We start from the raw sequence: 26,546 nt of genomic DNA, 5'->3' as shown, positions 1-26,546 counted from the left end.
GCCTGTTCAATGCCACGGGAATCTGATACTCACCTTCCTATCCCCGTCTCTCCTCTGCCATCTCTCCTCTGCCATGGGTGTGCACATGACTTTGAAGTCGGCAGACATAATAAAGTCATCACATTGCACCTTCGTGCTTCAGAACGTGCACAGCCGTGGCAAAGCAGAGGACTACTGCAGGGGTAACGGGATAGGGTGAGTATCACATTTTTGCAACAACAGGAGACTGAACGGTGGCTTACCACAAGGACCACAAGGTCCCGACATGAGGTAACAGCATAGTATTTTTGGTTAGCAAGTTTATCCGTCTACACCAAAGACGGTCTTGGTTGAACTTGTGTCTTTTTTTCAACCGTATAAACTATGATTCAACATAGTTTATGTGATGCATATGAAAACCATTACAGTACTAAGACCATATTTGCACTACGTAGGTAATTGACTGGAGAAATTCTTTAAGTTTCCTTGGCTTTATTGGATATGCACATATGGCTTAGTAACTAAGCTTCCTTGATCCTTATTCTATTGACAGTATTACACAAGCTGCTTTGCATATTGGTCACAGAACAGGTATTACTGTACATAATGTATGTCACAGCTTTGCGCTCAGGCAGCAGATTTCATCTGTTTTCTGAAAGTTTTAGTCACTGACTTTCATCCGCTTTGTTAATATTTTGGAGAATCTGAATAAAAGCTTGCTACATCTTCTCATTTTTGCTTAATAGCTTTCCTGGACATGTGCCAGCCACCATCTCAATATAAATTCAATGAATAATTGACATTATATTGCTATATTTAGTCAGCGTTCTCTGTCTTCATTACAAGTGCGTTATCACCCTGCGTCCATTACTTCTATTTGTTCCACATTCTGCTTTTTTCGGTTTGCACGCTTAGTCTATATAGAAGTAAGCAATCTCTTTTCAATGACTCCCATTTGTATCCCCCATTCCCTCCTTGCTGCCTTCCATTTAGCTGGATGACTGGGTTTCCAAGGTACTGAAAGAAATTAAAAGAGATGTTTGCCTAACTCCAGGTCTGCTGGCCCCTTTCTCCCTGATATCTCAACTTTTCAGTACTGCTGTATAAAAAAAATTTATCTTTAAAAGTTAGAAATGCGTTTAGCTCCCCTCTTATGGCAAGGAAGGGATTTTATGCTTACAGCCAATCATCCATCTTCCAAACTTTAATTCAATTATTACATCATGATGTATGCAGCTGACATGGAGTCGGGATAGCAGCTCTGAATTATCACATGTGGTGTTAGTGAATAGAGCCCTTTACGGCTCCGCAAGCTGTTTGGCACCCTCCATCCAGTTTTGGTCAAATTAGGTTTCCTGATTTTGTACCTATTTACAACTAATGCATTTGGTAATGCACCAAAAACAAGATTTGGTACATAACGCAAGATTTGGTACAAGTTCATGTTTGTATAGATGCAATAACAGCTGCAGCATTATATATTAAAGGGGTTGTCCGAGTTTATTTAAAAATTTAGGGAAAGGGGCTGTAAAAAAATCCAAAACTTGTGCTAACCTTCTCCGGGGCTTCCAATGTCCTGTGCCCCTGGCCCGAGACACACTCGGCTCCGACAACTTCTGCCCGCCTAAGATGCCCACCCGTCCCCTGTCTAAGCGCCTGATACACATTGAAACTAATGCTGTACGGATGGGCCCTACAGGTGGGCAGAAGTTGTGGGAGCCGAGTGTGTCTGCCTCTGTAAACATTCATGGACACCATACTGATGGACAGCGGCACGAGACACTGGGAGCGAAGGAGAAGGTGTGTGAGTTTTTTTTACAGCCCCCCAGGCCACCTCTATGCTTTTTCATAAACGTGGACAACCCCTTCAAAGGAAATCTACTACCAGCATCCAGTAAAATAAACCAAACACACTTACACGCTGGTATGTACCCACTTGGTCAGGGTCAGGATCCACTCTTCTTTTAGTTTTTTTTTTTATCCCCTTGCTTTGCTTAAAAACATATTTTATAATTATACAAATGAACCAAGGATTCCCCCATAGACCCTCCGTGCACTGTCTATTATTTTTTCACTCCTCTAGTAGGCTTACTGCCCTTCTCCTGCCCAGCCAGACAGCCATTGACATCACCTGGTTCTCGCCAGTTCCTGCCCATTCGAGGGTCGTCTCTGCAGTGCAGCAAAAGCCAAGTACAGGCGGTCCCCTACTTAAGGACACCCGACTTACAGACAACTCATAGTTACAGACAGACCCCTCTGACCTCTGGTGAAGCTTTCTGGATGCTTTACTATAGTCCCAGATTGTAATAATCAGCTGTAAGGTGTCTGTAATGAAGCTTTATTGATAATCATTGGTCCCATTACAGCAAAAAATGTTTAAACTCCAATTGTCACTGGGGCCAAATTTTACTGTTTTGACTTACATACAAATTCAACTTAAGAACAAACCTCCGGACCCTATCTTGTACGTAACCCGGGGACTGCCTGTAATGCTACTGGCTAGAGCAGGAAAGGGAGGATGTAGGCAGTAAGTCTGCTAAGAGGAGTGCATTAAGAGATGACAGAGCCCCCCAGATAGGTGACTCCCCCCAGAGCCCCTCAGGCTCATTTTCATAATTTTAAAAGACATTGGGGGTCATTTACTAAGGGCCCGATCTGCGGTTTCCCGACGTGTTACCCGAATATTTCCGATTTGCGCCGATTTCCCCTGAATTGCCCCGGGATTTTGGCGCACGCGATGAGATTGTGGCGCACCGGCGCGACGGAAATCGTGGGGGCGTGGCCGAACGAAAACCCGACAGATTCGGAAAAACCGCCGCATTTAAAACAAAAAATGTGTCGCGGAGCTTGCACTTACCTTCACTCAGCCCGGTTCGGTGTATTCCAGTGCGTTCCGGGGAACTTCAGCACAGCAGCGCCACCTGGTGGACGTCGGAGGAACTGCCTTAATAAATCCCGGCCGGACCCGAATCCATCACAGAGAACGCGCCGCTGGATCGCGATTGGACCTGGTAAGTAAATCTGCCCCATTATTTTGCAAAACGCAGGCATAAAAAAACAAAAAAGAAAAGCAGATCCTGACTGAGGGGCACACCCCAGCTTGTAAGTGTGTGTTCTGTTTATATTACTTAATCCTGGGGGAAGATTTCCCCTAATAAATGAAAAGAGTGCCGTTCAGATAGAATGGGAGGAAAAGGAAATTTTGCATTATGCAATCCAGTTTTATTTTGGCTCTGCAAGGTGCAGGCTTTACTTGGTGCGGCATGGACTATGTAGGGATATGTAGAGCTGAATAAATAATCTAGGAAGGTTTACAGTGGTCTGGTGTGCAAAGTAGCAACAGTGTACCTTTGCCCCTTGTTTTGGCAATGTGTGCCAAAATTTAGGATCAAAATTCTATGGTATAGTACCAGTAAGTCTACAAGATGGTACGACTAGAAAGTGAGATTGTAATTAAATGGGTTCTGCCGGCTCAATGATGTTAAAATCTGTAAAACAGTAATAGTTGTCGTTACACAAGCAATGTATTTTATTAATGTCCATGACTGGGTTCTTACTTAGATGTCGTTTAGAGACAAAACCACTTGGAGTAACTTACAACCCTGGAGAAATTTGTCCCTGGAATTCAATGCTTAGTTTTACTAATGAAATTCATGTAACAATGTAGATGCACTTTACAGATAAAATGCCCTTTACATTGGAGTCACATACAGAGCACACAGTGCAACAACCATCCTGTAGCTTAAATAGACTTGTGTGAATGGGTTATTACATTCTATAAAGGTTGTTCGTGAAAAGGGCAGAGGCTTTTTTTAGGTCTCTTTTCCTATTCTTGCTGTGACTTATTCTACATAACTCATCTTTTCCAGTCAATCCTAGTAGTGTATTAATTGACAAGCATAGGTGTTGAAACTAATGATGATATTATTGGTCATTTATTGTAACTTTTACAGTTTTTCTATTGCTCATATTCCAGGCAAGAGGTGGCAGTCTAGCTGTTACTTTCACTGTCCCCCACTGGCTGGCATCCTCACCAGCTGCTTGATGTGCATATAAAGTGGCGCTGCTATGCTTGCATGCAATAAAGAGCATGATGAACAATGCATGCGCTTTATATATAATGCATCAATATTCACATTTCCCAGCTTGCCAAGATAGCCACAGTCAAAACCATCTAAACCACTTATTTTGTGCAACATATATTGAGCTTAAGTGGTGCTGTACATTAAAAGGAACCTGTCACTAGATTTTACCCCATGAAACTAATATTTCCCTCAGTTCGTGTTTGAAATGTCCTTTCTTATATTGACACTTTCATATAAAATCTTATCTATGTACCTGTAAAAAGAATCTCCTCCAAAGTCATGTGAAAATGAGCAGATAAGAGTCATATTGTGCCAGAAATGCGTCCCGATGCGCCACAATCTGATCGCGTGCGACACAATCCCCTATGCGATTCAGCGCAGAACAGAAATAGTCAGGAAACCCGACAGAATCGCGTTCCATGGACCCTTAGTAAATGTGCCCCATTGAGGGAGATTTATCAAGTGTCTTTTGTAATGCTAGATTTTTTTTTGTGTCTGATGCTGACTGTTAAATCTGAAGCTGTTTAAGACTGTTGAGTCGTACTTTGCTAAATTTTTAGTTGGTCTAGTTCAGGGGTGGACAATTCATTTTACCATGGGGCCACATGGGAACTTGGAATGGTTTTAGAAGGCTGCACTAATATACTACCCAATACCTACATAATGGGGCACATTTACTTACCCGTCCGGAGGAGTTCACAGAAAGTGCATTGTCCGACAATAATGCCGCAATTCACTAAGATCGTGCGCCCGATATCCTGCATGTGTCGCTTCCCCGCTCAGGTCCGACGGAGTTTACCTTCTTCTTCCTGGTGCATATAAATGCATTGTCTTGTGGCACAATTTGAAAGTTAAATCCCCGCGCTCAGTCCGAATCAGTCGGATCGTCGGACGGCACGCCCCCAATTTCTGTTGCATGAATCCTATCGCGTGCGACACAATCCCCTGTTAAATATCTGTCACAACTGTGCACGACCTGAAAACGTCAGAAAATCAGACGAAAGTGCAATCCGCTGACCCTTAGTAAATAAGCCCCAATGTATTCGGTATATAACCTATCCCTACAAAAGAAAACAGTAAATAAAACAATACAATGATTCAATGAAAACATGGAGGACCTAGCTGCAGCATTATTTAAAGATTATTTAAAGCTCAAATCTTCCAATGAGCTCAGGCAAACCAGATGGGGCTCTTGGGCCGTACAGTGCCCTGGTCTATTATAGCTCAATGTGCCAAATTTATTCATTTTCGTAACACTGACATTTGGCGCAAAGCCATGCTCTTTTCCCAAGGCAAAACCAATTTTGGTACTCAGAAAAGTGCCTAAAACTGTGTAAAGCCCTTAATGAGGCGCAAGTCATTTCAGACATAAATTACTCCAGAATTTTGGCGCAGACAGCTTGATAAATCTCCCCCTTGGAGCAGAAACACCTAAATTGTTTAGTATGCTTAAAATACTGATCAATGTATTAAATGAGAGTGAAATGTATAAAATAACCTCTAGAAACACCTCTATGCTGAGTTCACTTATGGACATCATTTAACATTTTGGTGTCTTTTTTGCCATACGAATAGTGCAGCTTCCCACCCTACTGTGAATTGTGACCTGTTCTGTGATGGAGGTTCCTCAGTTCCTTACATTACAGATAGTTGCTGTTACTTAAAATTGGTCCTCTATATTTAGTTAGAATGTTGAGACTTGTAATGCCTCAGGAACAGCAACAGGCGGAAAATGGAAGCTTTTTCCTAAATTCTGTGGATTAGTACCGTGATTTATAGATTGTGTAAATGAAAAATGTTCCACTGTTTTAATCATCTTTTTAATTAGATTTATTAATGACATTTTTGAATAAAAAAAAAAATTATGATGTTTGTTAAAATTTCTATTTAATTTAGCTCTCTGTGCCTGCCAGTAGGCCGAAGCCTCACACTTCCTGTTTTGTTGAGATCAATTTTCAGCATCTCAGCACAAACAGGATTGTAATAACATGAACACCTGTATCTAGATAACTTAGAAACACAGCATTCACAATAGGTGATGCTCATCTCCACTGCCATACTTTGCATGATATGGTCAGCACAGCAACTTGACTCCATATGTGCAGTATGTGCCTTAAAGTAAAGGAAAAGTATTTTAATATATTTTGCAAATGTATTGTTTGTTTTGCTTCCTGAAGTATCTCACATGTACATGGTGTGTTCCTAAATATAAAGATCGGGTCCATATTCTGCCAGATGTCGCTCCAATGGTATAAAATCGATGCTGGAATTTTTTACTGGTGATGTTGCAGGATTAATGAGAAGCCATGTTGGTGATTTACTACAAATATATGAAGCCATACAGTGAAATACAGCGCCTAAGTTTTGTTTTTTTTTAATCATTTTTAATACTATGTAGTATAACTCAAATATATAATTTTATGGATCTCAATATCCACATCACTGTACCAAACAAATTATATGGCATTATCGATTTTGTCATTTGGATATGGTAGTAACTCTTAGAAAAAAAATCCACTATTTTCTATGGATGTTGTTATTCTCAAATATGCATCCTGGTAATCTTTCACTTTCTGTGCTGCCATCTAGCTGGTTCGTGACAATGCAGATCTTCGTTGTGAGCTTCCTAAACTGGAAAAACGTCTTCGGGCTACGGCTGAGAGAGTTAAGGCCCTGGAGGGTGCACTGAAGGAGGCCAAGGAAGGAGCTATGAAGGACAAGAGACGGTATCAGCAAGAGGTGGACCGCATCAAGGAGGCTGTACGCTACAAGAATACAGTGAAGCGCACACACACTGCACAGATTGGTAAGAGATTCAACATAAATTGCACTTTGCCATCTATATAAACCGGAAACAGTATGTGCCCCTATAGTGTAATTTGGATACCTGAGTGTTCTACACAGACTTTACTCATATTTTAAAGGGATTGTCTACTTTCAGCAAGCAATTCATATTGTTTGTATAATAAGAATGTATACAACTTTCCAATAGAAATATCTAGATCTCTGCTTGTTGTTATTATATAGTTAGCTTTATTGTTTACTTCCTGTGGATAAAGATCTGTTCCTGGTCATGTGATGTCACACAGGTGCACAACTCTGATTACTGTAAAAAGCTGATCGTCTGAGTGACACCATATGACCAGAGTCCGGTCTTTATCTTTAGGAAATAAACTATGAAACTTACTATAGAATGACAGCAAGCAAGGATCTAGAGAAGTTTGAAGAATTGCTTAGCTTTTCATTACACAATCAATTTGGTTTTTCTACATCAAAGCAATTTTATATATCACCGTTTCTCTCTTCCAGCCAAGCCAATCAGGCCTGGACATTATCCTGCCTCCTCCCCCACCACTCCCTATGGAGTCCGTAATTCTGATTCCGTTAGTTACACTAACAACATCTTTCAGCAATACCAAAACATGTATATGCATTCTTCATCCAGCCCCACCAGTGAAACATAGTAAGTATCACAAATGTTATATTATATATCTATATTCTAGTTTTATCCTATGTCTTACAGTGTCCGTGGCAATAGATGGGAAAGGTTATTGTTTAATATCCAAATAATTCTACTTTGCAAGATAATTGTCTCCCTGTGTCATGCGCATAAGCTTTAGCCTGTGCCTGACCAGGCATTAGCTATGGCCCAATTCCATGACAGGCTGGACCTGGCATAGATATGCCCCCTCAGCACTGCATGGCACACCTGCCTCGCAGGAAGCCAGAGCCTTCTGATACATCCAGCGGCTGCCAGGGGACAGGGACAATTCTACAACAGGCTGGACCTGGCATAGATATGCCCCCTCGGCACTGCATGGCACACCTGCCTCGCAGGAAGCCAGAGCCTTCTGATACATCCAGCGGCTGCCAGGGGACAGGGACAATTCTACAACACGCTGGACCTGGCATAGAACTTCCCCCTTGCGCAGCACAGCACACCTGCCTGGCAGGAAGCCTCTGATAAATCCAGTAGCTGCCACAGGTCAGGGACAACATCATACATTGGCACACTTAGCTGCAGCTTATGATAAATATGCCCCACAGTCATTTGTAGGTTGCACTGCTACATCCAAAATATTCCAAAATGCTGCACTCCGCCAGTTTCATGTAATTTATTTAGTCTGTTCAGTGTTTAAGCAAGCTACATCAATCTTAATGAACCATTTTACTTCCTTTTTATGACCTAATAAGATTAGTGTTAAACTGTATGTCCCCAGTCATGCAGCATCAGAGTCAGTGTCCCACATTTATTAAAGCCCCTGCACCAGTTTTCTGTCTTACTCTGTCACATCCTTTCCATTGCAAAATGCTTGCACAGGTATTTATAAAGCTGCACCGTACCCAACGCAACACAGAATTCTGCACTGAAACGGGCGTTCCGATGAACAGTCGGACACATTAATCATGCAGTGTCTGACAGAATTGTGTTGCACGCTCTATTTGAAAGGTGCACCAAAAGAAGTTGGTGCACTCTGCCGGAGCAGTGCAGGGGGCACCAGATTCATGAAGAACATGTGGCATAATTCCTGATTCTGGTGGCTTCTGCACTATACACTGGCAAAATGTTTGCACTGTTTTTGATAAATGTGGGCCAGTGTTTAGTTAATTTCTTGCATCTTTGCTCCATGTATATGGGGAAGCAAAGCAAACTTTTCCAACAACGCTGCAATGTCATGGACACCAAGACTAAAGTGATACCACTAATGCCCCCCACTAAACTGTGGACGACGGGGCATCAAGACAACAAAAATTAATTCTTTTGTATTACATATTAATCTTTATTCATGAAAACATATAAAAAATTAAATATAAATTATAAATTAAGATATCAGGCCATAGATGATGGTACACAGAAGAGGAGTTATCTCCAGTGATACATGTGAGCATACAGAAATAAAGTCTATCTTGTGCCTATACAGGATTCACAGGGTAAAATATGTACAAAGTGGATGGTCAACATTCAAATGTGGGAACACCTTGTAGACATGAACAACTCATTTTAACATATTCTAAAGGTAGGCGAAGCCTAAACCAATAAAGTTGCCATAAGAGGTGTCTTACCCATGGGCCAATCTACACCGCTCCAGTACTGGGGATAACACAGTCACCGACGCACCGTCCAGATGAAGGCGATTCCAGCGGAAACGCACGCCGGGGATGGTGCTATCCCCAGTACTGGAGCGGTGTCGATTGGCCCATGGGTAAGACACCTCTTATGGCAACTTTATTGGTTTAGGCTTCGCCTAGCTTTAGAATATGTTAAAATGAGACATTGTTCATGTCTATAAGGTGTCCCCCCCCATTTGAATGTTGACCATCCACTTCGTACATACACTCACCGGCCACTTTATTAGGTACACCATGCTAGTAACGTGTTGGACCCCCTTTTGCCTTCAGAACTGCCTCAATTCTTCGTGGCATAGATTCAACAAGGTGCTGGAAGCATTCCTCAGAGATTTTGGTCCATATTGACATGATGGCATCACACAGTTGCCGCAGATTTGTCGGCTGCACATCCATGATGCGAATCTCCCGTTCCACCACATCCCAAAGATGCTCTATTGGATTGAGATCTGGTGACTGTGGAGGCCATTTGAGTACAGTGAACTCATTGTCATGTTCAAGAAACCAGTCTGAGATGATTCCAGCTTTATGACATGGCGCATTATCCTGCTGAAAGTAGCTATCAGATGTTACAGGGTACATTGTGGTCATAAAGGGATGGACATGGTCAGCAACAATACTCAGGTAGGCTGTGGCATAGCAACGATGCTCAATTGGTACTAAGGGGTCCAAAGAGTGCCAAGAAAATATTCCCCACACCATGACACCACCACCACCACCAGCCTGAACCGTTGATACAAGGCAGGATGGATCCATGCTTTCATGTTGTTGACGCCAAATTCTGACCCTACATCCGAATGTCACAGCAGAAATCGAGACTCATCAGACCAGGCAACGTTTTTCCAATCTTCTACTGTCCAATTTCGATGAGCTTGTGCAAATTGTAGCCTCAGTTTCCTGTTCTTAGCTGAAAGGAGTGGCACCCGGTGTGGTCTTCTGCTGCTGTAGCCCATCTGCCTCAAAGTTCGACGTACTGTGCGTTCAGAGATGCTCTTCTGCCTACCTTGGTTGTAACGGGTGGCGATTTGAGTCACTGTTGCCTTTCTATCAGCTCCAACCAGTCTGCCCATTCTCCTCTGACCTCTGGCATCAACAAGGCATTTCCGCCCACAGAACTGCCGCTCACTGGATGTTTTTTCTTTATCGGACCATTCTCTGTAAACCCTAGAGATGGTTGTGCGTGAAAATCCCAGTAGATCAGCTGTTTCTGAAATACTCAGACCAGCCCTTCTGGCACCAACAACCATGCCACGTTCAAAGGCATCAAATCACCTTTCTTCCCCATACTGATGCTCGGTTTGAACTGCAGGAGATTGTCTTGACCATGTCTACATGCCTAAATTCACTGAGTTGCCGCCATGTGATTGGCTGATTAGAAATTAAGTGTTAACGAGCAGTTGGACAGGTGTACCTAATAAAGTGGCCGGTGAGTGTATTTTACCCTGTGAAACCTGTATAGGCACAAGATAGACTTTATTTCTGTATGCTCTAAGCATGGATCTAAGAATTTGACTAAGCAGCTTAGCAGGGGGGAGAGGGCTGATAAGCCGAGGCATTGTGCTCTGATAACATATATTACAGGGTTTTGCAAAAAAAAAATCTTTGAAATGACAATTAACCTTTAAATGTCATTACAGTTCTCTCTTTTCCCTGATATTTGATCTGTTTATTGCAGAATTTCATCTTGCATTTACTATTTATACAAAGATTATATACAGCACTAACACTGGATTACTTTCTATATCACTAGTTTCACCAACCCATGTTCCACTGCAAGAAGCAGTTCTTCCATTAGCAGCCTGCTTCCCTACCAGAAGATGAATGTGGATAATGGTAAGACAACTACAGCACAGGGAAGGCAGAGAATTATTGAAATAATTTAGCATTTTTATAAATTTTGGTAAAAGAAATCTTCCATCAAAATTTATCATGATAAACCAGGGACATTTGTTCATAGATCCAGGCACCGTGACTGTGGTAATCTTCTTATGTTTGTTATTTGTCACCTGATTTTTTTTTAACGAAAATACATGTTTAAAGTTGTGCTAATGAGGCACAAAGGTTCTACTGGAAGCCCTCTGTGCTGTAGATTCACAGGTTGTTACACTGTCTCACCCTTCATCTGCACAGTGTAACAGCTCGTGAAGCTACAGCACAGAGGGGCTCTGGTAACACCACCCATAGCTCTTTTGCCTTATAAGCATACAATTAAAAGTTTTTAGATCTTCAGATTTTAGAAGAAAGAAGGCCCTGGAAAACAAATATATGGAGATTATCACAATCACGTTGCTAGGAACTATGGGGAAAATTTATCATAATTTTTTCACTTCTTATTGGCGATTTTTTTTGTGCAATTTTTTGGCGCAGTTAGTAAATTTGTCTCTATTTTGCAACTATTTTGGGTGCAGACTAAAGTTCCAAACTTAGCGGTTTTGAGTGTCTGAGCCTTATCTGACATAGTGAATGGTTGTGCTGCAGATGTTTGCACTGCATCTATCATTATTTTGCGCCTAAAAAAACGCAAAAATTCACCTGCTCTGAGCAGGTGCACTTGAAAAAAAACACCCTTTTCATTACTGGAAACAAAGGTCTCCGCTTCCAAAATGAAAAATTAGCTGGATCCAACATGAAAAAATACTTCGGCGCAGTTTTAAAATGTAAAGTTTCATCATCTTTCCATTAAAATGTCCTCAAGTGACACTTTCATCATTTTCTATAGGATGTGGTCTTTTTTAGTGGGATTATTGTCAATCTTAATGTGTGCCTCTAAAAATGTTATCGGACTCTCTTCCTATAAATTATAATTAAAAATATTAGAGAGACTCATTTGAGCAAGAAAATGTATTTTTTTTTTTTTTTTTTTTACACATCTTTAACTTTTTTTCTCTGCACTTAAAACAAAATGTAGTCTGGACATTGTACATGCATTTACTTATTTGTTCAAAAATGAAGCTAGGAATGTTCTGTCCCTCCCTTTCTCAATCTAGCTTCCCTATTGGTTGCAAATGAGATCTGCTTTGTAGGGGAATAATTTGCGACAAATTAGGCGCAAATGAATCAGCAGTGCGACAATTCAAAATGCATGCAATAAGGCAAAACAAAAACAAACATAAAATTACAAGAAAAAGAACTGTCACGGGTGCTCCCGCGATTCATGTCCTGGGTTGCAGGCTCACCCGTGGCCCTCCATGTGCCCCGGTCTCCTACGGCATCCACTTACCTATCCCTGCTCTTGTCTCTGCTTCCTCGGCCATGCGCACGGATTCCCAACTCCTAGGGCGTGCCGGCTTCAGAGGATTTAAGGGCCAGCGCGCTGTTATTTGGCGCTGGCCATTTCCCAGAATACCATTTAAGCCGGCCTCTCCCTGAACACCCTTCTGGATCTTTGTGCTGTATTCCTCTGAGAAAGCTTGTATTGTTGCCCTGTGCTCGTGTATTGAATTTCTGTTGTGACCCCGGACCTGTTCCCGTTTACGCTCCTCCGCTGCCAGCCCTGACCTTCTGCTTTTCCTCTGATGTTGATCCTGTGCCGCCTAGACCAATAGTAACCGCACACCATTGATTGGGTGGTGCTCAATGTGGGATTTTCAATCCGTTTTAATCCATAGAGAGAACATGGCACACACCGGGGTAATTTTTAGGATTTTATTTTAGTGAGTATATCACATAGCATAGCCTTCATTGACCTCCTTCGCCATGGCGAACCCGTCATGTTTTTAACAACCAGTTTGCCCAAGCCATGGTTACCTAGTCGGATCCCACCCCTGGTGACAGGTTACAATAGTGTATGCTGTGGCCATAAAGTTTCCACATTGTCACTGCACATTGCCCCATGCAAACAGGGCACTGTGCTGCAGACTGTGAGGATGAATCTTCTTTACCCACATTCTGTATTAGATTGCAGTGATAGGAAAGAAATGTTCCTCATCAGGAAGGTCAGCTTATCTAAAATAGCCTCAATTGTAGTATTCCCCCGTGTTAGATATAAAGCTATATAGATGTATACAGATATATAGCTGCTATACTAGGGTAAAGACAGAGAATTATTGCAAGGCATGTAAAAAGATAAGTTATGTAGAACAATGATCTATTGATCTCAGTTATGCCCAAACATTTCCCTGCTATCGTCTTATATTTACTAACAAGGCACTGAGTGTATTATCCTATATTGTTCTATGGCATATACTCTGGAAGCAAAGGTTGTACAGTTCATAGATAAATGATGTATTAGGAGAATGTTTAACATGCTGCTCTTTTTACTCATTTTGCTGACAACAGGCAACGCTACAGACATCAATGATAACCGGTGAGTCACAGGCATATATCTTTGTTGTAGGAGTTACTATTCTCTACATGACTGGGATTTGCTTGAAGTGGGTGGAACTGGGCTAAAAGCTGATGCACTGATATGGACTAGATAATGCTCTAGAACTAAAGGGAAAGAAGGAAACAGGCGCTCATGGGGCTCCTCTAGTAACAATGAAAATCCAGATAGTTGTCGGGAGGCTAGTAACCCCCTAGGTGATGCTCTGACCATTAGCACGGTTCAGTACACTTTACAATCCTACTGTAGGTATTAGTTTAACAATGCAACACAGACATACAATAAGTGTATAACTTTTATATATACACTTACTGTATGTCTGTGTTGCATTGTTAAACTAATACCTATAGTAGGATTGTAAAGTGTACTTCTTATGTAATTCAACTCACAAAGTGCAGCAAGGAAGAAAGAGATAACTCCAAAAAAGTGGATGAAAGCCAATAATAAATGCCCCCCCCCCACCCCCCAAGTGCTTGTGTAGTGATTGGAGATAGTCTTTTGGCAGCAGCTTATCTCCCAATAACTTCCCATTGCCTGACCCTTATCTTCCTCCATATCAGCCTTTTGTTGGAGAGCCCCATACATATAAGAGGTTTGGCTATTTCAGCTTAGACACCAGACTTTGTACCAACTATTTATAATACAGTGCTGACCTTCTTTAACCCTGTACACAGATTGTAATCACATATGGCTCCATGCCCCGAAGGAAATCTAATTTTCCTACCTCCTAATCACGGGCAATTCCATAGCTGCCAGCAAACCTACCATTATACCTGTGTGGGAATAAGAAACAGTCGTATGAATATGAAGAAGAAAGCCTTGAGTGTTTCAGTGTTGGAATGTAAACCATGACCCAGAGCTGCAATACTGCTCTCACCGCTCATCTCTTCTCCTCTTATTCATGTTACTTTATGCATGGCAATAAATTGTGCATTAACAGTAATTCATTCAATTTTTTTCATCACTGCATATATATATATATATATATATATATATACATACACATAAACACAATCGTGATTGTTTTTTGAGTCACTGTTTTTACTTGTCTTACTTTCTATATGCAACATTCCTTTTTAAATATTTATGAGAACTCAATGTACCCTATCTATTACAGAAGTGACTTGCCATGTGGCTGTGAGGCTGATGAACAGTCCCAGTTATTTCCCCTTCACCAGGAGACTGCAGCCAGCTAATAACAGGATTCACTAGATATGTCTTTTCACCTGCACTTCCAGGTAAGGCAACTGAAGGGAGGTTTACATATCACTGACCTTTAAAGCGATTGTCCATACACCTAAAAAACACTATTTATTTATAATAAGTAATAATACTCAACTTACTAATAGCCATTGCTCCATCAACAAGACTTTGAAGTTTCCCTACCAGTCTCAGTTCTCCCTGCTTTAAGTGTTGCTATGGAAACCATATAAGCGTAGACTTGCTCACCACACCCAGAATAGAACAAACAAGAGAAATAATTCAGAAATATAATGTGTCTTTTCTTCCTTCTTTTGTCTCTGACACCGTTCACGCCAAACTCCACCTGGGAATCCAGGCAAAGGTCTGCGAGGCTAGAGGCAGACCAATCATGCTTAAAATAAGAGGATATTTTATTTCTTCATACTCACAAGTGAACATTAAAATATGTATATTATAGATATAAAATCATCTAGTCGCCAGTAAACATGTAGCCCCAACTGGGTTTAGCCACTACCGGCTTCTTTTGGGGCGAGGCATTTGCGTCGCTTCCATATTATTAAATACTCTTCTAACATACAAAACTCTTATAGCATCCAATTTAAAAATACTTCCAATTATTTATAAAAAGTAGAATAAACACTAGTATATATATTTAAACCCTCAGAAAGTGCCGTTATATTAGATACACTCCCTCATACAAACCGGAATAGTAGCCCGTGATATATCGGGTTTCTTCTTGTTATTTCTTAAAACTGGCATATTGGCCCACATTTATTAGTGTTTTCGACAGTTTTCTGTCTGACTTGGAACCACAAAATTCTGCACCTAGAGGGGCATTTCGGTGTAAAATCGAACGGTGTGCCAAAAAAATACTTTGTGCACACTTTCCAAACAGGGCAGTGACCGCCAGATTAATGAGAACCTGCGCCAGTATTCAATAATCTGCCGCTCTCTGCACATTAGTGAAGCACTACTTTTGGGCCACTATCTTCTATTCTAGCACTAATTCTATGTGTCATGTGTAAGTTAGGAATACATCCTTATTTTATATAACATAATGTACATTTTTAGGGTAGTTTAACACAAAGTATATAATGGTTTATATTTGATGGTTATTCTTTGGTTTAGCAGCTTGCATTAGCCTGCACAGATGACATTCAGATCTAGCTAAGTGGTGATAGAGTAAGCACACAATAGTTTCCGACCCGGGAATACACCGCTGTTCTTTCACCTCTAATGCACTAATCTATTGATCTCTCTGCTTTATCTTCCTTCTTTTCCACTTCCAGTCTCCAAAGGAACTGAAGCTTATTCCCAGCATGCTGCAAGTTAGCTTCCTGTGGCCTCTGCTGCCAAACATTATCTTCCCTGTATGACTCTAGCTCAATGTCTTTCTACCGTGCTCTGTTAACGTACTGTATACTAACAGCTGCTAATGTTTATTCTATACCTTTGCAATGCACTCAATCATGTACCCACTTGTGTTTTAATCTCAATCTTCTAGGAGAACTTAATGTATACCCGTCCACTCACGCACTGTCATTTACCTGGGGTTAGTAATGTATCCAAAGGAATGGAATAAAATGTGACAATAAAAATTATGTAACGTTGTCTTTTCAGTGCTATGGCCTCGATAATATGCTGGATGAGCGACATGGGGGAAAGGGAAATTTTCATGAAAAACAATATTTTATTTTTGATTAAGAACCATTTACAATCCTTCTGCATTCAATCCCCGGTATTTATCAAGCTAATGCAAATAATAACCTCAGGGGAATATTAATTGCAGCGAGTGCAGAATTGCATATTACTTCATGATGGAGAATAAGGCGCCATACATATTAGATAGCTGTGGGCTTGCCTAAGTGTTATGTGTAGTGGCTGACAATGAAAGGATCATAGTTCCATCTTTTTCCCAACATCTGTCATTGCAAGACAGTCTGGAGGCCCCCTATAGATTATAGTTGTCACAATACCAGAATTTGGAATTTGATACTGGTTCGTAGTGTGGTATAAGACAACCATACATTGTTTGTGTGGGCATCATGGTGGACATCCATTACCACACCCACCTCTTCCAATATTCATGAAAAAGCACCAAGCAGCACTTGTGGTCACCCACCCTTCTGAAACTTTAGGCACTGCCCATGCAATGCCTACTGTCATATAGAGGACCGGGAAATTCTCTACTATGAGCAGGAGGGACCTGATGCTAAGTGCAGCGTAGTATTGAAGATTATCGGTATCGAAATACAGAAAATGTCAAAAATTAAAATCTTTGTGCAACCCTACTACATAATAGATGGCTGATGGTCCTTTGCAATCATTCAGTTTGGCTGACATCTATCTAGTCTGTATGGCCACCTTAAAACTCTTCCACTATGAAAACTAGTACTGGCAGAAGTTAATAAAATATCAATATAAGTATATGTATATAAGTAATGAAACTTTCCCTTTTAGTGAGCATGATTCATTGCAGTGTCCTGTCTCCGGTGGATGTCTGTGTCTTGAATTTACAGATACTATTTATTATTGTTTTATTTTTTATTGATAGATCAAATTGGGCAATTTACAATAAAGATAATTCAACTCATATTTTGTTTTATAACTTTGTTTTTTGAAAACGACGAATCTCAAAAACAAAATGAAACAACAACATTTGTCAGTAACATTACATGGATCTGATGATCCAGCTAGGGGGAACCAAAGGAGCGCTCTACATACGATTCAGATAAAGAAACAACCTTGATATACACATTCAGGTAATAAGTGGTTTAATAGCATTGAGACAAAATTATTTTTTAGCTATCCATTTAGTCTATTGGGAAAAAACACTAACATTGGGACATGCCATTGGTATTAGCATGCTGAATCTGATGGATCCTGCATTATATGTTTATGTCAAGCTGGTAGAGAAGAGAGATTCATTGGAGTCTCCTATATAATAGAGTAGGGCCCTGTAACCTGTTTCATGTTGTAGTCAATAGAGAGCAAAGTGTTAAAGAAAAATATGTTATCAAAATCCCCAATTTAATTTTATTTCACAACACATTGGAGGAGATTAATCGGATGTGTCTAAAAGCGTTTGCACCAGTTTTCTGTCTGACTTTGCACTGAAAAGAACATGGAAACTGCTTACACTTGTATTTTTAAAGTGCTTGCGCCAGTTTTGTGTCCAGCAAGACAGAAAAAATGTGCACCTAAAGGGGCGTGTTGGTGCTTAGACAGAGTTTGCACCACATTTATGACTGACGTGCACCACAGTTCTCTCTGTGCCACAGTTCAGTATGAACTAAGTGCACCAAACAAATAGTGCCTAGCAGTGCAGGGGGTGGCAGATTAATGAAGCCCATGCACCAGTTTTCATGAATCTGCCGCACCCAGCACACTACACAGACGAATTGCACATAGTAAAGACTTTACTAGTTTCTATAAATGTAGGCCAGTAAGTTAGGTAGGACAGTCACAAACTGTGACATATTTATCATTGTGTCTGATGCAGAATGATACATTTGGTGTAGTATAATAGTTGGCTTAGTGTACGGCTGAAAAATTCATCAAAATTCTGTATTTGCACAAGATAAAGGAAAACAAGCCGATTGGGGGGCCTGTGTAATGGTATCCCCACCGTACGCTAGATTGGAGTCAACCTGCAGCTTCATTCGATTAGTGAAAACAGGATTTCCGTTTTTGTGAATGTTGGGCGTCACATCTCCCACACTTTATTTCTCCAACACGTATCAGCACAGCATTACAGTTGAAACTAGGACTATATCGACCTACTGAGGGACAGTATATAATCTCACTAGTATAATCTCATAAATTATCTAAGAGACTGTAATTATATAGTCAGGAAGTAGAAGCCTTTATTAGAACTATGTAACAGGAATCTGTTTAATCAACACTGTAAGGCTACATTCACACACATGTATGGGGGACGTATATACGGCTGACGTATATAAGGCCGATATACGTCCCCCATACATCGCTATGGGCTCAGGGCCTGTACGAGCGTACAGGGCCGTGAAAGATGTCCTATCCTTCTACATACATCCTGTTCATGTAGCCTAAGTGATAGAAGTGTGTATCTCCCCTGGTGGTGAGCCTGTGTGGGACAGTCCATACACGAAGTTACAGTCTACACTGCAATTCAGCTACAGCTGCACTCCATATGAATTGTGGTTCACACTTCCTTTGGATAAGAAGCTGTCCCTGGTCATGTGATGTCACACAGGTGCACGGATCTTATATCACTGAGAGTAATCAGAGCTGTGTGTTATAATGATCCGTGCACCTGTGTGACATCACATGACCACGGACACCTTCTTATCCACATGAAGTAAACAATGAAGGACAGCAAGCAGAGATCTAGAGGAATTGATACAGAAAGTATATTGGAAAATATAAAAAAAAGCTAGTATATCTTTTCATTTCTCAAAGAATATCAATTATTTGCTGAAAGTGGATAACCCCTTTAAGGCAAAAAAAAATGTTACAAGTAAATGGATCATGAAGACATGGAGAGATCATGGATCACCACTGCTGAAGAACATGCACATTCATGTCTACTTTATCAGTGGGTTAGCACTTTTTGTGTTAGGCTGAATTTTTAAAGGGTTTTATTAATTATACAAAACACTTGGTTGCACAGGACTTTGATGAATTACATAGAAAACAATGTTACAACAAAATCAAAGGGAACAAACGCGCAAGGAAACTTAGAGGAGTAGTAGGGAAGCCTGGGAATAGTATTAAAAACGTAATGAAGAAGGGGTGTAACCATGCTTCTTTGCCCTTGTTAGGGCCCTGGGCACAGAGGCATCTCCATGCAGTATTAGAGTATGTGATACTACGTTCAGAGTAAGACTGAGAAATGTATTTGAGCTCGTAGTAGTTCAGTGAAAACCGAGTTTTAATATATAAAGAAAAACAAAAAGTAAATAGGTAAAACTTTACTCACCTGCTGGTATCCCACGCCGCTCCGCTCCGAGAAGCCTGGCACACCGTTGATACAGTATCTTCAAAGGTAGTGTAATTCTGCTGTTTGCAAATGGACAAAAAGATGGGAATGAAAAGGACAGGCACAGACAGTGAGGTCTAAAGCTAGACCAACTCAGCTGTCCCTACCTACTTGCAGATATTATCCCGGCGATCGGTGACAACTGGTCAACTTTCCGTACTTGTGCTAAAGTGTAAAGATGGAGACCAAACAAACATAGAAGAATGGTCGTACAAATATGGGTCAAAACCAAGAGGACTATGCAGTACAGAAAAACATGGTCAGAAAACCAACAAGCCAAGGTTAAGAAATACGAAATATGGAAGTCCAGAAACATTAGCAAGCTCCAAGGATGACTTAAAAAAATCACTGGGAAGTGGGCAGACAATAGTATTAAGAGTCACGGTCCAAAGAGTGTTTGGATCAGCCCCCAGACAAAACAGACTACTAGGGATGGAATATTAGTGGAGGAAGCACCTGTCCATCACAGCTACTGTTACTGTCTGCACCACAGAACAGAGTGAACAGGAGACAGACAGGGGTGGTGCAAACCGATTAAAACATAAGTGTTCAGAATAGTGCAGGACAGAATGCAAACTAAGTACAAAATCAGAGGCAGAGGAAGGTGCTGAGGCCTTAACGGGCACAGATGTTACAGTTGGCAGATGTAAAAAAAACAAAAAATAAACAGGTACATACACTAGTCCATTATTGTATCTACCCCCAAAATATGTGCACTGTAATTTCATTTTATGCCACCAAAAGTGGCACCAAGTGGGGAGAACTTTTAACTTTTTCTGCTCTGTTTCTTTTTGCTGATTTTGGGTTTAAAAACTTCAACAAAAAAAACTGCCTCAAGTTCAGGGTGCATTCATATGTTCAGTTTTTCAGATGTAGTTTTTGATGTCCAAACCAGTTTGGTGGAGTGAAAAAAGAGGAGGAGCAGCTTCTCTTAATGATATGTTCTCACCCATTATGATCCCCACTGCCTTTGGTTTCTAAAACTTTGTCTCAAAAAGTGTGAACGTACCCTACCAAATGCATTGAAACAATCAAAAACATGTGTTTTCAGTGCGTTAAAAAATTCAGCATGTGTTATGGTGTGACCTATTGTAAGGCACTATTCTGTTTTTCTATTCAATAAAACTTTGAAACTAAAAAATGCACCAACAATGCCTTGTGTGACCGCACTGTACAGTTTATAAACGGAATCAAAGCATACAGGGCTTGCCATGGCCCGAATGTATATGCGTTTCTATGCGATAGGGCATGCGATCTGTAACCAGTACCCAGTGTCTTGTATTGTTTAATTGTAAAATCAATAGCGGAAACCTCATATAGGCAGAATGGGCTGCCCACAAGGCCCATTGACCGCTCAAACCCCCATACTTTGTCTGTCCTCAAGTCAGTGGCACTGCTGACACAATGCAGGCCTGCAGCAGCCCCAGTGACAGTATAGGTACCCGTCCTGTGTGAGTCACTGAAGACGCTTTGGATCTGTGTGCAGGGCAGGAATACTGTTGTCCCCGCACCACTGGCAGTTTCCAAAGCTTCCACTGTTGTCACTGGGGAGTCGCTATCCCAATAGATATTACATGACTTCATAATGAACTGTATAGACATGCGCCCATAGAGCTGATTACTGCTGTCTATCAGCGCCCCTGCCTTAGGTCGGCGGCCCAAGTGGCATTTTGAACCCATTTTTGGGTCGTTTTTTAAGCAGTCCATTAAAAAAAACGTTAAAAAACGCATGCGGTTTTGACCCGTTTTACTTAAGATCATTGGTAAAACCGGTCAAAAATGGATGCGTTTTCAAAAAACGCATGCATTTTTTTAAAAACACATGCGTTTTTTAATGCACTGCTTAAAAACGCCCCAAAAACGGGTTCAAAACCCTTAGTGTGCCGCCGGCCTTAGTGTTCTATATCCTAACTAGAGCTACTATGTTTACTGATTTACTTTACGGATGTTGACCTTGGACTAGAACCCACGACCCCAGCGCTGCAAGGTTTTAAGGAGTTTTTTTTCTTTGAACAGCTGGACAACACCTTTAAATCTATTGGATAAAACCTGTAAGTGATGTCCAGTAAGAATCAGGGATGACATTTCCTCGAAGCATTGGCGGATACATATGGTGGGAACAAACAACTACTAGAGCTTCCTGTCTGATAGCGGCACAGTGCGGTGATTACACAGCCTGGCCCCAGGAGGCAGCAGTGCGCACACCACTGGGCAGGTGATACACTATCCTGCCCTCAACCAACATGGTTCCCGCTGAATGACATTCCAGTTAGGATAAAATCTCCATGGTGAGGCGGGCGCGGCCGGTGGGCAGTCACGTGACCCATGAGCCGGCTGGGTGGAGGTAGGGAGCTATTGCGCAGGCGCGCCCGGCGCCCAGGTGAGTTAGAAGGGGCGGAGAGCGGCAGCAGCCCCGGCGGGAGGGGGAGCAGCCGCTTGGGACAGAAGAAGAGAAAGAGGAGGAGGCTCGGGGGTCGTGGCGGCTGGCGGCCCCGTGGTGCTGACATGTCTTCCAACGCGGCGCCCGCTACTTCCTCGGCAGCTGTCAGCATTCTCCCCGCCACCACAGCCAAGACTAAGACCAAGAAGAAACACTTCGTGCAGCAGAAAGTGAAGGTGTTCCGGGCCAGCGACCCGCTCGTCAGTGTCTTCATGTGGGGAGTCAACCACTCGGTGAGGCCCGACCCCGGGTGATGGGGAGAAGTGCTGAGCACCTGTAGAGCTGTGACCCGACCGGGGGATAGGAGGGTCCCCTGTATACAGCTGTGCCGGGGCCCCTGTGTGGGGCTGTGCCGGGGCCCCTGTGTGGGGCTGTGCCGGGGCCCCTGTGTGGGGCTGTGCCGGGGCCCCTGTGTGGGGCTGTGCCGGGGCCCCTGAAAACTTGTTGTCCCTGCTGCCGGGAGCTATGGGACGTTATTAGTGTGTTACATGTATGTTAGGAGGGGGCACCAGTGTGACTGCAAGTGTGTGATACAACATAGTGTGGCGCACCCCAATTATATGGAGCTTATTGTCTAGTGAACCTATATATTAATGCACCACCTTATTACATGGTCATAGTATAGTGTGTCCTGTGAATTTATAGAAAACATAGTATAGAGCAGCGTGGTTATTATATATATATATTGTTATTTAGTAAATCTCACTATGGTATGGAGAATAGTTCAGGAATTCTAAATAGACCGTAGGGGTGGAATAATAAAGCGTAAAATGATGGGGTACAGGGGTAAGGGTTGACTGCCTGCCGGTCATGTCTGATCATTTCATGAACTGGAGCGGTTCACTTGGAGGCATTTTAAAGTGCGCTAGCGTTGTGTGGCTGGGTATTTCTTGGGGGCGGCTCCTGGTTGTCGCTCGGTATCCGGGGGGGGGGGGGGGGGGTATGGCCCCTGGCTGTCGCTCAGTGTCCCCGGGGGGGTGGCCCCTGGTTGTCGCTCGGTCTCCCCCGGTATCCCGGGGGGGGGGGTGGCCCCTGGTTGTCGCTCGGTATCCCCAGGGGTGGGGGGCTGTGGCCCCTGGTTGTCGCTCGGTATCCCGGGGGGGGGGGGGGGTATGGCCCCTGGCTGTCGCTCAGTGTCCCCGGGGGGTTGCCCCTGGTTGTCGCTCGGTATCCCCTTGGTGGCCCCTGCTTGTCGCTCGGTGTCCCCGGGGGTAGGGGGCTGTGGCCCCTGGTTGTTCCTCAGTATCTCCGGGGGGGGGGGGGTGTTGGCCCCTGGTTGTCGCTCGGTGTCCCCGGGGGGCGGCCCCTGGTTGTCGCTCGGCCGTTTTGTGTAGGTCTCTGGTGCTGTATCTGGTCGCTCTGAGGGCTGTCTGATGGGGCATAGTTTGGCACGGCATCATATCTTCCGGATACTAATTGGATAAGTATTAAGAGGATTCCGCTTTTCTGCAAGGTCAGAAGCCTCGGCTACACACAGTTTTGCACTGACGTATAATAAACCTTGTTGTGGCAATTCTAGGCTTTTAGTGCAGAGTATTACATGTTGAATGCCCCTGGATTTTCGATCTTACCCTTTGTAGGCCCTTAGGTACCTGCCAACTGTGGTGCCGTTTGCTTGGTATTCTTTATGCCGGTTCTCTCAGTTTTGTAGGCCTTCGTTTAGTCAAGGTTAAATGCTGGTTTCTGGGTCAATCATTTGTATATTTTCAGTAGTGGTGTCATAGTGAACGTTCACCCACCAGAAATAATCACTTTTTTTTTCCCCTGCTTCACAAAACTGCAGGATCAGAGGAGAGGGATGCATAGCTGCGAGCCAGTGATGCAGATCTGCTCCGGACATAGATCCTCTTATTGTTGTAGATTTTGTATCTTACATTTTCATTCATTCATTCTTGAAGTGTGAGCTGCAGTGGTGCTGCTGTGTGCAAGAGGCACCAAAGAAATAACATCCACATCATGGGTCTCATTTATTACAGAAGTCACAACACTGTGATGTATTTGTGGTTCTAGATGCTAGTGGTGCCCCATGAACACATTTGATCTTTAGTGGAGCCTATTCCAGTCCCCTCCTTCTCTTGGTTTTGCTTGAACGCTTAGTGCTCCGCGCTATTCCTTCTCTATACCCTGCTCTTGTCGTAGGCCTAATAGGATTTCATGGAGACTATGATTGTTCCAGGGTCAGATCCCTGGAGCAATGTGTTGTACATATTATATGATGCTTGATACCCCATTGATATAATGCAGGAATACCCAGGAATTGTTGCTGGGAGTTGGAAGCTTTAGAGCTTTTACTGTTTACTAAGAGTCTTCCAATGATGATTGACTCTGTATAATGGATGCTACATGTTTGCCGGAAACACGTCAATGGTTTTTCCCTTTTTATGGAAAAAGTTTAAATACTTTTGCATGAAGACATGAATTTTTAACCAGAGTTGGGATAACCTCTTGTTCTTAAAGGGGTCTTCCTATTTCAGCAAATAAATGTCGTTTGTATAAGTAAAAGTTATACAATTTTCCAAAACACTTTCTATATAAATTCCCTTTTTTCTAGATCTCTGCTTGCTCTCCTTCTATAGAAAGCTTCTATGTTCACTTCCAGTGGACATAAATGTGACCATGGTCACACAGGTGCACCGCTCGTTGCAGCCCACAGCCCTGATTACTCTATGATACTAACGAGTCATGCACGTGTGACCACGGTCACATTTCTGTCCACTGGAAGTAAGCATAGCAGTTTACTATAGAATGACAACAAGCAGAGATCTGAAAAACTGAGGAATTGATAAAGAACGTACATTGGAAAAATGTATTATCTTTCATCATGCAAACAGGAACGCTAATTTACCGAAATGAGAATACCCCTTTAAGGAATATTCTCTCTAGCATTCCCTCTTTTATATTAATAGTCTCCCCCTTACCTAAAAAAGACATGCAAATGAGCTGAAAAGAGGCCTCTGGATGTTAGTGGAGGGGTATTGGAGGCCTCTCCATACCTTCTTCATGACACTGTCTTATAAATGACGCTGTAATAGTGCTGCACAGTGTCATGAAGAAGGTATGGAGAGGCCTCCAATACCCCTCCACTAACATCCACGATCGGGTGTTAACCTTTTGATTGCCACTGCCATAGTGTATGCGATTGTAGTCGCTCCCATGACCTTATGAGGGTATGGCTATCCTTCCTTTCTCCAGAGTGCAAATACAAATAAATGTATCCTTATTATAATAAAAATGTTGGGTATCCATTAAGTTAAATGCATAATATAAATTTATTGCCGCTATTTCACCACCCATTAAAAAAATCGAAAAAGTCATGCAAATCGCTAAATGGTGGCCATGAAAACATCAATTCATCCCACAAAAAATGACCCCTTTCACATCTGTTACAGGTGTCATAATATGGCAATAGAGAAATGTTTTTCTTTAAAATGTTTTAGTTTTTTAATAGTTTTCATTATGAATTAATGCCTATTTGGTATCTCCATGATTGTACTTGGGGAGGCGTTAGAGGGCTGTTTCATTTGGACACCACACATTAAAAAAGGCCAGTAAGAAAATGGCACTTTTTTCTGTCACTTTCTCCACATTTTGAATATTTTCCACATCCTAGAACCGTGCATGGAATATTAAATGGCAGCGGTAGAAAGTACAATTTGTCCTTTGGAAAACAAGCCTTCGTACAGTTCTGTAAAAATTTGGCTGCCATTTGTAATTAGTTGTTTAAAATATTGCTCTGCTAAGCAGAAAAATGATGTTGTATGTTACTGGCCTTTTAATCCGTCCATTGATTTTCCTCCACGTGGAGCAGACACAGGACAGAAGGTGGCCACTGGTCACATGTCCCCATCACATGTCCTGCACCGGCCTGGGCAGGTCATGTGATCATCATGTAGTCTGTTGGTTGCAGTGCATCCAGTATGGCTGGTGTCTTGGTGAGACCCATCTCAGTGAGGTGATGGCAGTTACCCATCATTACTATGGTAACCGAGGTGGACATTCTATTACAGCATCACTGGGAGCAGAGCATAAGCGAGAGGAGGAGTTACTGAGAACTAAAGGATCATGGGACTTGTAGTTTCCAGTGGTGGCCATCTTGGTGATAGCATCTTTAGAAAGCCCATAACATTTTGTGAATCATAAAATTCAACTATTTAAGCTCCGTGTTGTGACCTTGAGTTTTGTTGTTATTCACTTATGTATACCATTATATGACCTTTATAATCCCGGAATACCCCTTTAAACCCAAACACTTGTAGGTGTTTGTCTGCAGGTCAATAATTATTATACAAGCTCCACAGTTTACTGATTCTAGTGGATGAGAACCTGGAAAACCCCTCCATCTGAGTGATATAGACGACTTCTGGTAAC

General features: G+C 42.2%; 2 protein-coding genes and 1 long non-coding RNA gene across 11 annotated transcripts in view; 2 read left to right on the top strand and 1 right to left on the bottom strand.

Moving 5' to 3' along the window:
• The window catches only part of KIF5A (kinesin family member 5A), an 83,993-nt gene extending 66,680 nt beyond the window's left edge, over positions 1–17,313 (top strand). For 4 of the 5 annotated variants that reach the window (XM_072134877.1, XM_072134876.1, XM_072134875.1 and 1 more), the window contains exons 24-30: positions 973–993; positions 6,654–6,870; positions 7,374–7,527; positions 10,942–11,024; positions 13,470–13,497; positions 14,633–14,753; positions 16,008–17,313. In XM_072134877.1, the coding sequence (XP_071990978.1) occupies positions 973–993; positions 6,654–6,870; positions 7,374–7,527; positions 10,942–11,024; positions 13,470–13,497; positions 14,633–14,711 (582 nt within the window). In that variant the 3' untranslated portion in view covers positions 14,712–14,753; positions 16,008–17,313. The remainder of the gene's footprint in view (positions 1–972; positions 994–6,653; positions 6,871–7,373; positions 7,528–10,941; positions 11,025–13,469; positions 13,498–14,632; positions 14,754–16,007) is intronic. The other variant, XM_072134878.1, reaches the window with a different exon arrangement.
• On the bottom strand, positions 6,460–22,127 carry LOC140117794 (uncharacterized). 3 transcript variants are annotated; one of them, XR_011853080.1, is made up of 4 exons: positions 21,788–22,127; positions 19,850–19,903; positions 19,679–19,758; positions 6,460–6,771 (listed from the first exon to the last, which is right to left on the bottom strand). It is a non-coding gene; the product is annotated as an uncharacterized lncRNA (long non-coding RNA). The 3 variants fall into 3 exon arrangements; XR_011853082.1 differs by lacking the exon at positions 21,788–22,127 and adding an exon at positions 21,677–21,755 and having other exon boundaries at positions 19,679–19,755; positions 19,846–19,903; XR_011853081.1 differs by lacking the exon at positions 21,788–22,127 and adding an exon at positions 21,677–21,753 and having other exon boundaries at positions 19,846–19,903.
• The window catches only part of PIP4K2C (phosphatidylinositol-5-phosphate 4-kinase type 2 gamma), a 22,818-nt gene continuing 18,320 nt past the window's right edge, over positions 22,049–26,546 (top strand). The window contains exon 1 of one of the 3 annotated variants that reach the window (XM_072134879.1): positions 22,049–22,411. In XM_072134879.1, the coding sequence (XP_071990980.1) occupies positions 22,064–22,411 (348 nt within the window). In that variant the 5' untranslated portion in view covers positions 22,049–22,063. The remainder of the gene's footprint in view (positions 22,412–26,546) is intronic. The other 2 variants (XM_072134881.1, XM_072134880.1) reach the window with 2 other exon arrangements.

Source organism: Engystomops pustulosus, chromosome 2 (genome assembly GCF_040894005.1).
Source record: "Engystomops pustulosus chromosome 2, aEngPut4.maternal, whole genome shotgun sequence".
Lineage (NCBI taxonomy): Eukaryota > Metazoa > Chordata > Amphibia > Anura > Leptodactylidae > Engystomops > Engystomops pustulosus.
The sequence above is the reverse complement of the archived record's forward strand: the minus strand, read 5'-3'. Positions and strand labels throughout refer to the sequence as shown.